This window comes from Helianthus annuus, chromosome 11 (genome assembly GCF_002127325.2).
Source record: "Helianthus annuus cultivar XRQ/B chromosome 11, HanXRQr2.0-SUNRISE, whole genome shotgun sequence".
Lineage (NCBI taxonomy): Eukaryota > Viridiplantae > Streptophyta > Magnoliopsida > Asterales > Asteraceae > Helianthus > Helianthus annuus.
This window is the reverse complement of record NC_035443.2, coordinates 18,629,223-18,641,509: the sequence shown is the minus strand read 5'-3', so window position 1 is coordinate 18,641,509 and position 12,287 is coordinate 18,629,223. Positions and strand designations below refer to the sequence as shown.

Sequence of the window (12,287 nt, the reverse complement as noted above, 5' to 3'; positions counted from 1 at the left end):
TGTTGAGGAAGGTGTGGGTGACGTAGGGAGTTCAATGGGGAGGTCGGGTGGTCGGTCAAGAAAGATGGAGATATAGGGAGGCTCAGTTTGTGAGGGAGGTGGCACGGGTGTCGGACTGTTAAAAAGAAATATATGTTCGTTGAAGCGAACATGGCAGGCAATATATATTCGTTCTGAGGTTGGGTCAAAGCACCGGTAACAATGGTGAACAGGGCTGTAACCAAGAAATACACATGGAGTGGACCGAAATTCCGTCTTGTGACGATTATATGGACGAAGATAAGGAAAACATTGACACCCAAAGACACGTAAAAAGGAGTAATCAGGTTTACGTTTAAAAATGTGTTCAAAAGGGGACTTGTTGGATGAGACACGAGAATGGAGTCGATTAATTAAGTAGACAACCGTCTCGAAGGCAAATTGCCAGAAGCGTTGAGGAAGATGAGGTTAAGCTAAAAGGGTAAGCCCAGTTTCCACAACGTGACGGTGGCGACGTTCGACAGTCCCATTTTGTTCACTGGTGTGAGGGCACGAACGTATTATTAAAAATGTGTGAGATTTTGAAACTCGCCACCCCAGTCAGATTGAATGCTTTTCAGTTTTGTATTAAATTGTCTTTCTGACATTTTTTTGAAATTAGTTAAGGCAGAAAAAACATGAGATTTATGCACCAATGGATAAAACCACATATACCTAGTGTGATGATCAACACATAAGAGAAAGAAACGAAAACCATCGGTATGTAAAGTAGATAAAGTGGGCGCAGGGCCCAAACGTCACAATAAACCAAATCCAAGACATGAGTGCGTGCTACGAAAATTTGAATTGTCTAAAGAAAGTTTTGAAGACTTGTCCTGCTTAAAAGAAGTACATAATGAATTTGAAAGTTTATTTGAAACAGGGAAAAAACAATGTGAAACAATAGACTGAAAAACTTGAGGAAGATGTTGTCCAAGACGTTGATGCCAAGTTGTGGAGGAAGCCTTGACAGCAGTGAAAGCGATTTTTGGAAGAGACTGAAAACAAGGTAGGCGGATGTGGTACAAGCCCTGTTCACTTGGACCCGTTAGGAGGGTGGTGCATGTAGACTCGTCCTTCACAACAAAATAAGAAGAGTGAAATTTAAAAAAGACATCATTATCATGGAAAAACTTTTGGACTAGTTATAAATTCTTTTTAAGTGGAGGGACGTGAAGAATGTTATTTAGGTTAAAGGTTTTATGAAGGGAGTAAATTTTGGTGGAGCCAATGTGCAAAATAGGTAGGGGATTACCATTACCAACAAGGAGAGATTCATTACCGTAATAGGGCTCAGCGTTGTCGAGACTAGATAAGTCTTGAGAAGAATGATCATTGGTTCTAGTGTCAGACATCTAAGTAAAGCCAGCTTGAGAGGCAACGTCCGAGTGAGCAGCAAAGTTGGCTTGTGGAGCCACGCGAGATTGATTGGACTGGTTTAGACACTGAGATGGTAGGTGGCCAATGCCACAGCGATTGTAGTGACCATAAACCATGTTCTGAGTGGAGGCCTAAGCAAACTGTCTTGTACCGTTGTTGTCACGAGAACTATTGTTGGAGTTGTTGTGTCGCCACGTCTGCCTCGGTTAGAATTGACAGATCTGGGTGCAAAAAATGCTTGGGGTTATGAGTTGGAAGCTCCCATAGGATTCAGTTGATACCCAAACTGTGCAGCCAGAAGTTGGAGGTTGCTGAGTTGCTGTTGGACTGTATTAAGGTTTGGTGGTGGGGCTGTCGTGGGTGCAGCAGTAGCCAGAAAATCTTGCGGGTTTGAGGCTGCAGAAGACACCACGGATTTTGGCTATCATGTAGTCATGATCACTAAGGATGCAATGAAGTTCATTGAAGGTAACAGGAGGAGACCGCACCTGCATGTTTGCCTTAAGACCATTGTATTCTTCACGGAGTCCTGAAAGTGTAAGCATGACTATATCCTTATCTTGGGCTCGGCTTATGTATTTAGCAAGTTTCTCATCACCTTTCATGGTGATTCTAAGGAGTTGACTTTTTAGAGTAAACTTGTGAGAAGAGGTAACTAGTGCGTAGGCACATTCTAATGAAAGCCAAATCTCACGAAATGTTTTACCTTGGACATGCTGGAAAGATTCTTTAAACACGGTTGATGTAATCAACAACTGAACATGGGCATCATTCGCGACCCATGGGAGATAACTTGGGTTATCAGTTGTAGTAGTTACTGTTGTGACCTACTGTTGTGGGCATGGGATGGTACCATCCACATAGCCGAACAAGTTGTGAGAGACCAAGAAAGGTTCTATCATGGATCTCCAGTGGCCATAGTTGGAAGGTTTTAGGTTAAAGGCGAATTTGTGAGAGTTGTGAATAGTTTTTTCTTGGTTTGTTATGGTTGTAATGGCTGCCATAGTGATTGGAAGAGAGGGAGGAAATCCGGAGGGTTTATTTTCAGTAAAGGTGGTGGCGGCTGCAGTAGGCAGCGCTATTGCTGTTAGGGTTTCCGGCTGGATAGAAGATTTGGCAGCCATGAATTATGGAGGAGCTGATTTGGCTTTGATACCAAATCAAACTTGTATTGTATTATTGAGTACATTAGGAGGTAAAGACAATACAAGACATAATAAAAAGGAAACATAAACCAATTACAATAAATATGAAATCCCTAAAATCTCGGATCTAATATTGACTAACAATTACCCTAATCATAATACACAATGTACGATCCTTTTGAGGGGGGGGGGAGCGTAAATGTTACTATAAACTTAGAACTACATGTTTGATTTTTTTTCTTTTGAGTAACATTTTTATTAGCAATCAATGTCTCAATTTATTCTAAAGTTACAATTATAAAACATCTTAGTATGCTTGTTAGCTTTCAGTGAATACTAATTGAAACCCACTAACCCATTCAAATATCTTTCATCCTTTTGAACTCAACAAATAGCATCTATAAAGCCAACACAATAGTAGCAAGTTGATTGGCACTACCGGGTAGTAGGTTGGTTGAATCGGCACTAACAGGTGTCTGATCCTGCAATGGCAGATAGCAAGTTGATTAAGTAGCATGTTGGTTGCCCGACACTAACTAACATGTGGTTGATTCTGCGATGGCACTACTAGGATCGAAAATCCCGATTGAATTTGATACGAATTGTAAGTTTGAGATAAAAAAATTAATCCGGTATATAAACATTAAGGATGTCATCACAAATTCTATATCGAAAGAGTTTGCATCAACATTTACGCACAGGAGATCAAAAGTTGGACCATCTTGAAGTGTGGAGAGACTTCAAAGACAGGTGTGATCCCTAACAGTTGGATTTTAAGTCTATAACTTTGCTCTTTTCCGCATTACCTACGAGTTGAAACTCCGCTCTATACTAGGAGAACATCATGAATACTTGCATGTTAGAGATGTTATCAACATTTCATAGAGATATCAAGTATAAACTAGTATTTAATACTTGTTTTTACCTAACTTGACCTATTGGCAGCTTTTCAGTAGGCTTATCTCCTCGAAATCTATGTTCAACTTGTCTACTTATGCACACGCTGTCTTAGCATTAAAGGAGGATGTTGAAAGCTTCCAGATCTGTGATGAATTCCAGAATTCTGAGGCTCCCTTTGGATTTTTGAGAAGCTTTTTCAAAATTCTATTATGATCTTTTGATAAACTTTAGAATTCTAAATCTCGAAAATGTGGTCAACTCTTTTCTTGCACGTTCCGGTCATCTTCTGAAGACGTGTTTTTTCTCCAACACTTATAAACAAATTTTCCTGACACTACATCTATAAGATCTGAGCACATTATGTAATGGACAAAGTTTTACCACTAAGCTTACCATGGTTATATGATAACTAGATGTACACATGGATCCTTACCGCCCCAATAAGAGGGTGAAGAAGTCTCGGCTAGTTGGGTACGCATATGGTGGGTGTTTATTTTATCCACTTAAAAAATTGTCCTAGTGAGGTTATGTGGTCACATACGACGGCACAACTATATCTTGGTGGTCGACAAAGCAAATTCTAACAATATTATGAAATCACATTAAACCTTTTAACACTGTATGTCATCGGTCTAGAATAAGTATGATTAAGGTGGATGACCCAACAAATACAAGAAGCATGTTGCATGCAGTTTAACTAAAATCTAGAAGAAACCCGACATTATCTACGAGGACAATGCAACATTCACAACATAGCTCGGAGAAGGCTACATCAAAGGTGTCAAAACGAAGCACATCTCATAAAGTTTTGCTCAACCTATTACATGCAGAAAAACGGGAAAATGCGAATCAAGTCAAGCAGATATAACCGTATAGATGAAAATTAGTTTGAGGGAAGTACTATATACACTCAACTCTTTTTTCCTTGACTAAGGCTTGACCCAATGGGTTTTCCTAATACGGTTTATATGCCAGGTAACATAACATATCCAACACCCTAAAGTACCGATCTAGATCATTATGGAGTAAGATGTTAATAATAGGAATATTGGATTTTAATAATCCCAACTATTTGCCGTTGGCCGCCAACAGTCCCAACTTCAAAAAAAAAAAAAAAACCACTGGCAGTCCCAAAGTCCCAACTACTGACATATTGGCCACCAATGGACCCTGACTCACAGAACCCTAACGCCGTTAGTCTCTAGTCGCCATAAAACCATTTTTGACCGGTAAAAGGTTTCTAAAGGTCTGATCTAAGGATACAAAGAGGATTGGGACGAGGATTTTAAGTTTTCTGGCCAAATAGTTAAGTTTTCCAGCCAAAAATAAGTTTTCCGTCGAAAAATGAGTTTTCCGGCGAGTTCAAGAATTGGTGCTTTTACTAAAAAAAAGGTTCCTAAAGGTCCGTAATAAGGTTACAAAGAGGTTTGAGATGAAAATGTAGAGTTTTCCGGCCAAAAACGTTTTTCTGGCGACTGGAGATTAACGGCGTTAGGGTTCTGTTAGTCAGGGTCCATTGAAGGCCAATATGTTAGGGTTCTGTTAGTCAGGGTCAATTGGAGACCAATATGTTAATAGTTGGGACTACCAGTGGTTATTTTTGAAGTTGGAACTGTTGGCGGCCATCGGCAAATAGTTTGGATTATTAAAATTCAATATTCGTTAATAATAATGTAATGTGATAGATAATATGTTTGTGGTGTAGTGTAATATTTGAGTATCTTGGAGCAACCATATATTTCTCCCCACTTTCATCTAATTCTATTTCTGTGTTCTATATATATAGGGGAGAGATCATGAGAAAAATTGAGAAAACTCTCAACCATTACTAAGCCCTAAGCTCTAAACACTAATCCTTAAACTCTTAACCCCAAAAAACTAAACCCTATAAGTTAAACCCCGAAGACTAACGCCTAAAAGCTAAAAACTAAATGCTAAAGCAAATCCCTAAACTCAAAACTCAAAAAACCAAACCCCAGAAAAAATTCAACACAAATATCAATCGTTACAAAGAAAGAGTTTTCTCATGATCCTCTCCATACAGACACACAAGGTGGTTTTCATTTTACCCTTTCCCTATGTAGGATTTGGTTCTATACATATATATACACATATATATATATATATAGGATTAGGTTCAAGAGTGAACACTAGTGTAGCTTGCGAACTGAGTGAACTAATCCTGGCCATACACGTGTGTAGATGTTGAAATACAGTAGTGTATTTTACAATTTGATGATGATATCCTGGCCATACACGCATGTAGATCAATGGCCAGGATTTGTTCACTCAGTTCGCAAATACACTAGTGTTCACTCTAGAACCCCACCATATATATATATATATATATATATATATATATATATATATACTTATAGGTACGGGATCAGGAGAAAACGCCCTAAAATGTGAGAACGGTGAGAACGCATCCTGGCCTAACACGTGGTGCGGGATATAATCAAGGTCTGAGGGGTTTTTTTGTCTTTTCAATATTCTTTTTTTTCCGATTTCGTGTGTCACGTGCTGCTTCATTTTTTGCGTCTAAGATAATTTTGGCGTTAACTAGATTCATTAGTTACTTGGCGTTTTGTTGTTTTTTGGAGCTGTCTCGTTGAAATAATTCTTTTTGTGTCACATAGTTAATTTTTTTCGCGTTATGGCGTTTCCCAGGTCATTTTTTTGGCATTCGTGCCGTTTGTTAATAATTGATTATCATTGATTAATATTTTATAACATTACAATAATACGAAATCAAAATAAACTAATAGTCTTCTGTGGATGGGATTACATCAGAGATGTACCCATCGCTTTGTTCCTCACTTTCTTCAGATTCACCATCATATTTTAGATTGGCGTATAACGCCATCATCTCGTCTCTTCTTTGCCGCAGCTATACTTGAATATCATTGCAACTCTGGATCTTGCACCGTTCAAAGGTGCTAAATCACAGAGTTGTTCAAGTAGATGTAGCCTCTCTGTCTTCAACATTTCCTCGATCGGCAATGAATATTTCACCCCATGTTGATAAGTCACTTCAACCGTTCCTGCTTCTTCATGCACCACCCAACTACTAACTGTTGGTAGAGGAGTATCGTCAATATCATCATCTTCTGCCGGAAATTTTCTCTCCAATCTTCTTATTACCGTTCTAGTTCTTTCACAATCGTTGGCCATTGGAGACATAGATCGACTCCGTGTGGGTGGATGCTATTTACCTGTCATCTTCATTATCATCATCGAGGCCAAAGTAGCATTTACACTGGGATAGGTCTCTTCTCCTCATCCAAACCTTCTTCAAGAACAAAGAAGACAAAATGACATATGGGTGTCATAGTCCCTCTTTCTTGAAACCATTCAGCGAAACTTCTTGCAGAACATTACTGAGTATCAAAGAAAAGATGTTTGCTATCGTTGATTTCTCTCAACTTTTTGGCGTTTTACAGTGAGTGGTATTTAGGAACCATTGTGTTTTGTGTGTTATTTTTGGTGTGATCAACGGAATGTGGTGAGATGTTTCTATTTATAGGATTTTTTTTGGCGCGTAGTTTAGGCGGGATATTATTATAACAATAAATGCAATTAGCAATTATCCGGATGTAAGGCTTGGCGTTTATATATTATGGCGTTTTACGTTTTATGGCGTTTTTGTAGGCTAAGACCTTAACTAAAACACATAAAAAATTACGCATTAATAAAATTGGTGTTTTGTATTTACTTGGCGTTTTATATTTTCAATGGAGTTTTATGTAAGAAAGGATGTTTTACCTTTTTTTACCCTTAATGAAGCGAATCCACATAATAAAATTTATGTTATTTACCAAAATGCAACCGCGCCAATCTAGTCCATAGATTGTTTTGGTCGGACGATCCATAAGTGTTCTCACTGTTCTCACACTTTTCACCGTTTTCCCTAAATCTTGACCCTATATATGACTACGAGATAACTAATGAAGATTGAACCTAGTTATGATGTTTTCTCTAATTATATTAACACATGTGACTATTCATAAGTAATGAGTCAAAATTGCCATCTCTACTAATTATTAACTGATTAAAAGAATTCAGTAGCTTGTTGCACTCTCTAGATACTATAATAGAAATGCGCATTGCGCTTTTTAGTGTAGTATCATGATGTAGGATTTAATATCATTTTTGTTTGGCTGCTTTCGTTATTGTTGATTATAATTGGTTGGTATTGTGTCAGGGTGTCTTGGTGGAAAAAGATTTTGACATCAGTGATAGGGCAGGTGGAGTTATGAAAGCAATTGTGACAACTTATACGGTAAACGTTACAACTAGTTTGGAAATCCGTCTCTATTGGGCTGGAAAAGGAACAACCAATATACCATCTCGAGGAGTATATGGTCCTCTCATTTCAGCTATATCTGTGGATCCAAGTAAGCTATAACTAACTCCTTGTGTGTTTTGATGATGAATGGGGCGGTAATATTTTTGGAATGCGATCTATTTATGATGAATATGGTAGATATCTAAAATGAATTGGCTCTTATTTTAATAGGTTCAGTTTAGTTTATAGCATCCAAATAACAAAGTGAATTTTTTTTACCTTGAATTAACTTTTGTTTGTTCGTTAAGATGGTAAATTTACTATTCCATATTATATTCAGGAAGGTTGTTAACATCGAGATCCTACCCATAAATTGTTAATTATAGTTATTACTATTGTATTATCGATGGTTCGACAAGCACATTGACAGTGATGTAGTGCACCACATTTAGGCAGGTTGGTGCAAGTGGAGAGCGGCCACAAGAGTTTAATGTGGCAAGAGGTTCCAATAAGACTAAAAGGGACATCTATAGGATTGCAGGCCTCCCATCTAAGCTATATGGAACCGATTGTTGTACGATCAAGAAGACACAAGTGTAGAAGTTTGAGGTAGCAGAGATGAGGATGCCGGAGTGGATGCGGGTACACAAGGTTGATGGGATAATGAATGATGTGTTATAGGCTAAATTAGGGTTGCACGCACTCCGGTTAAGATAAGGGAATGGAAATTGAAATGGTTTGGACATGTGCACATGAAACATAGGACAACGCTAGTAAAAAGAGTGATGACCCTTATAGTTGAGGGGATATGAACAAAGGCAAACCCAAACTAACATGGGATGAGCAGAAACACAGATTTGTTATACTTGCAGTTCTTTGAGAATATGATCAATGATAGTTCTTGTAGACGTAGGATAAAGATGGGGATTTTAGAGAGCTTAACGACGCGAATAGATTACTCTTACCTATGCCTAGGTAATCTTGGTGTGTTTGATATCTTTTAGTTACTTTTAGGCTGTCTGTGCCCTTTCCTGTTCTTCTTATGTATTTTATGTTTTTTTGTATATGACAAAACCATTCACAATAAGTGGCCAACAGTAGTAATTAAGGCAGGGTACATCCGGCAGACAGACAGTGGCAGAACGATCACATGCGCTGACGGCAGTGGTTGAAATTGTTGGCGCATGGCGGCGCGTCAGCCGGCGTGCCAGCGTCGTTTTTGCTGGGTGCCCTAATCAGGTTACTATGGGCACAATGTTGGTGGTAGTGAATGGATGGGGAACCGTCATAATATAAAGGAAACAAACCTTAGATAAGCCTATATATATTGAGTCATAGGCCATAAACTAATAAAACAAACTAAATACACTATATGCAATTAAAACTACCAAAAGCTAAGATTTCATAATGTTATATTTCAGTGTATTTCCAGAAGAATTTCTATATGTAGGATCATTTTTATTCTTTGAATTTCAACCTTAACAATTGTTTCAAACTTTGCTTATTTTATTCATTCAGATTTCAAATTGCCAGAAAATGAGAAAGGTGTGTCCAGACGGATTGTGGCTGTAATTTTGGTTGGAGCAGTTTGTGCCATCATCCTAATTTTAGGAATTTTATGGTGGTGTGGTTATTTATGTCCCACACATGCTATGGAACTAGGTATTTATGTGTCAAGCCCGTACTTTAAAGGTGGCAAGATGAATGGGTTGGGTAAAATTTTGTAATGGAACAACAGGTTCGTTGGGTTGACCTTCAAACAGATTTTTTTTGTCAAAAATAGTTATTGCGTCAATTATTTAAAAAATAAATCAATCATAGATTAAATCTTGGAATGACATGACTTTCATGTCTAATGCATTAATACAGACTTTGGGTGCCTCTTCACGCATCTCGTCCATTAAAACCATTTGACCTGTTTGAAATAGAACACAACCCCAACTAACCCGTTATAGGTAAATTGGTTTGTCACTTTTACCTGTAATTATGAAATTTGGTCATCTCCTGACTTTTTTTTACATTTGTGATTCAATAGAGCTGCATGGTCTAGAGCTCAACATTGGTTCCTTTACTTTGAGGCAAATCAAAACTGCCACAAACAATTTTGATGTTGCTAATAAGATTGGAGAAGGTGGTTTTGGCTCGGTTTACAAGGTACTCTACAACTTTTTCTCAATCACATAATGTTGAACACTAATATTGTGGTATAATGAAGGGAGTATTACCAAGTGGCACCTTAATAGCAGTTAAACAACTTTCCTCCAAATCGAAGCAAGGAAATAGAGAGTTCTTGAATGAACTAGGCATGATATCTGCTTTGCAACACCCGCATCTTGTGAAGCTCTATGGTTATTGTATTGAAGGAAACCAATTGTTACTAGCATATGAATACATGGAAAATAATAGTCTAGCCCGTGCTTTGTTCGGTAAGCAATTGGTTTTCAGTCATTAATTAACTTCGATAGGCGTTCGTGAGTTTTTTTTACCATCTTTATTATTATGTCGGATTACATATGCATTGTTCTTAGCCATATAAAACCACCTGAGTAGAGGTGGAAATTGAATAGATGAGACACTTTAGGGAACAGGTCAAAATGGGTAACTTTTGTATGTGTCGAAAATGATTGGGTTCTCAATTGAACACTTTTTTTTTTGCAAAACGATTTAATTTTATATTTATATTTAGTAGTTTAGCACATCAAACATGCTTTAAAAAATGATATTAGTTTAACACTAATCTAACGTTTTGACTAACATCATTAGAGAGTTTTATGTATTATAAGTAGATTGAGATCCTCTAATGTCTGATCCAACATAAGAGGTAATGTTGTGACATGACAGGATCCCAATCCCTTAAAAGTACACGTTCAGTCTATTTGACCAGTCAGACTTCTAGATCTGATTCATTTTACGCTACCCATTTTGATATGTTGATAAAAGAAACATAATCCGAATCAGCATGTTCACAAAGAAATGGGTACTTGAGTAACATTCATTATTATTTTGCTGAATTATTGTGGACTTTGGGGCTTGGAAGGGCCAAAAGAATGGCAATTGGAACTTGATTGGCCTACAAGATACAGAATTTGCATTGGTATAGCGAGAGGATTGGCCTTTCTACATGAAGAATCAAGATTGAAGATTGTTCATAGAGATATCAAAGCCACTAATGTGCTCCTTGATAAGGATTTAAATGCAAAAATTTCTGATTTCGGTTTGGCTAGGCTTAATGAAGAGGACAAAACACATATAAGCACCCGTGTTGCAGGAACTTAGTGAGTTGTTAATTACTTACTATATAATATCATATTTTACACTTAATTATGCATAAAATTGAGAAACATAGATGAAATGTTCTTTCCATTACAAATTTCAGTGGATATATGGCTCCCGAATACGCAATGCGTGGTTATCTAACAGATAAAGCAGATGTCTATAGCTATGGAATTGTCCTCTTAGAGATAGTAAGTGGGATGGCTAACGTTGCTGACAGGGAAAACGAGAATCAGTTTGTTCTTCTTGAACGGGTAACTAACATCAACCTAGAGGTGGCAAAATGCTTAATTTTTTAACTAAGGTTCAAACCACTTAGGAGCGTTACCTTTTTGTTCATTTATTTGAAATGTATAAATAATTAGTTAATTAAATGAACTTCTTAAAAAAAGTCAAAATAATTCGTTTTTTTTTTTTTCATTTTATTCAAAATTTTTATCTGTTACAAACAATATAGGCCAATTCTATATGAACATTTTCCAACTTACAAGTCTGCATTTATACCTCATGTTCATTATCCCCCTTGATTCTTAATATTAGGCATTTGCTTTGAAAGCCGCGGGTAATTTGATGGATCTAGTTGATCCAAAGCTGGGTTCAGAATATGACATCCAAGAGATGATGGTTGTTATCAGTTTGGCTCTAGTGTGCACTACAATCACTCCAACCGATAGACCAACAATGTCATCAGTGGTTAGCATGCTAGAAGGACGAATCGTTCCTGAAGTGTATCCTGCTGAACAAAGTGACTCAATTACTGAAATGGATAGTGACAAAAGGGTGAAGGAACTTGAGGACCAGAATGTTAACCAAATAGAGGAAATGCCATTCGCGTGCACCGATTCCTCAACATCTGCCTTTGATCTCTACCCAGATGATGGTTTCAGTGAGTATTTGCAGAAGAGGGATAGTTATATAAGGAAGTTGTTATCTAAATGATGTATATGCTAATTGTTTGATATCTACTCGGAGTTGTTATCTAAATGATGTATATGCTAATTGTTTGATATCCACTCGGATATATGTTAACCGAATTAATGGATTTGGGTCGTTTTGGGTCTTTTCTAAATTGCCATGGCTCGGTTTGGGCTTCTTTTTGTTGGGTATCAATCAAGAAAGAACAAAAATCGAATAGGAACAGTAGAAGGAAACAGTATAATTGCAGTGGAAAGTTTAAAGCTTTATTGAATGCTTGAAATGGAATGCTTACACCACTGCATTACAACTGATAAAAGAGAAATTTCGACTAGTGAATGAATAAAACAACCTACTGGATATGCTAT

At 37.4% G+C, this 12,287-nt stretch overlaps 1 protein-coding gene across 1 annotated transcript; it reads left to right on the top strand.

The window, feature by feature from the left end:
- The first annotated feature begins 2,391 nt into the window (after window positions 1-2,391).
- Window positions 2,392-11,994, top strand: LOC110887918 (probable leucine-rich repeat receptor-like serine/threonine-protein kinase At3g14840). The gene is given in 8 exon segments (XM_035979808.1): window positions 2,392-2,571; window positions 7,648-7,840; window positions 9,250-9,393; window positions 9,767-9,885; window positions 9,947-10,157; window positions 10,769-10,950; window positions 11,070-11,258; window positions 11,545-11,994. Coding segments are annotated over 8 exon segments (1,617 nt in total). The 3' UTR covers window positions 11,944-11,994.
- The last annotated feature ends 293 nt before the right edge of the window (window positions 11,995-12,287 follow it).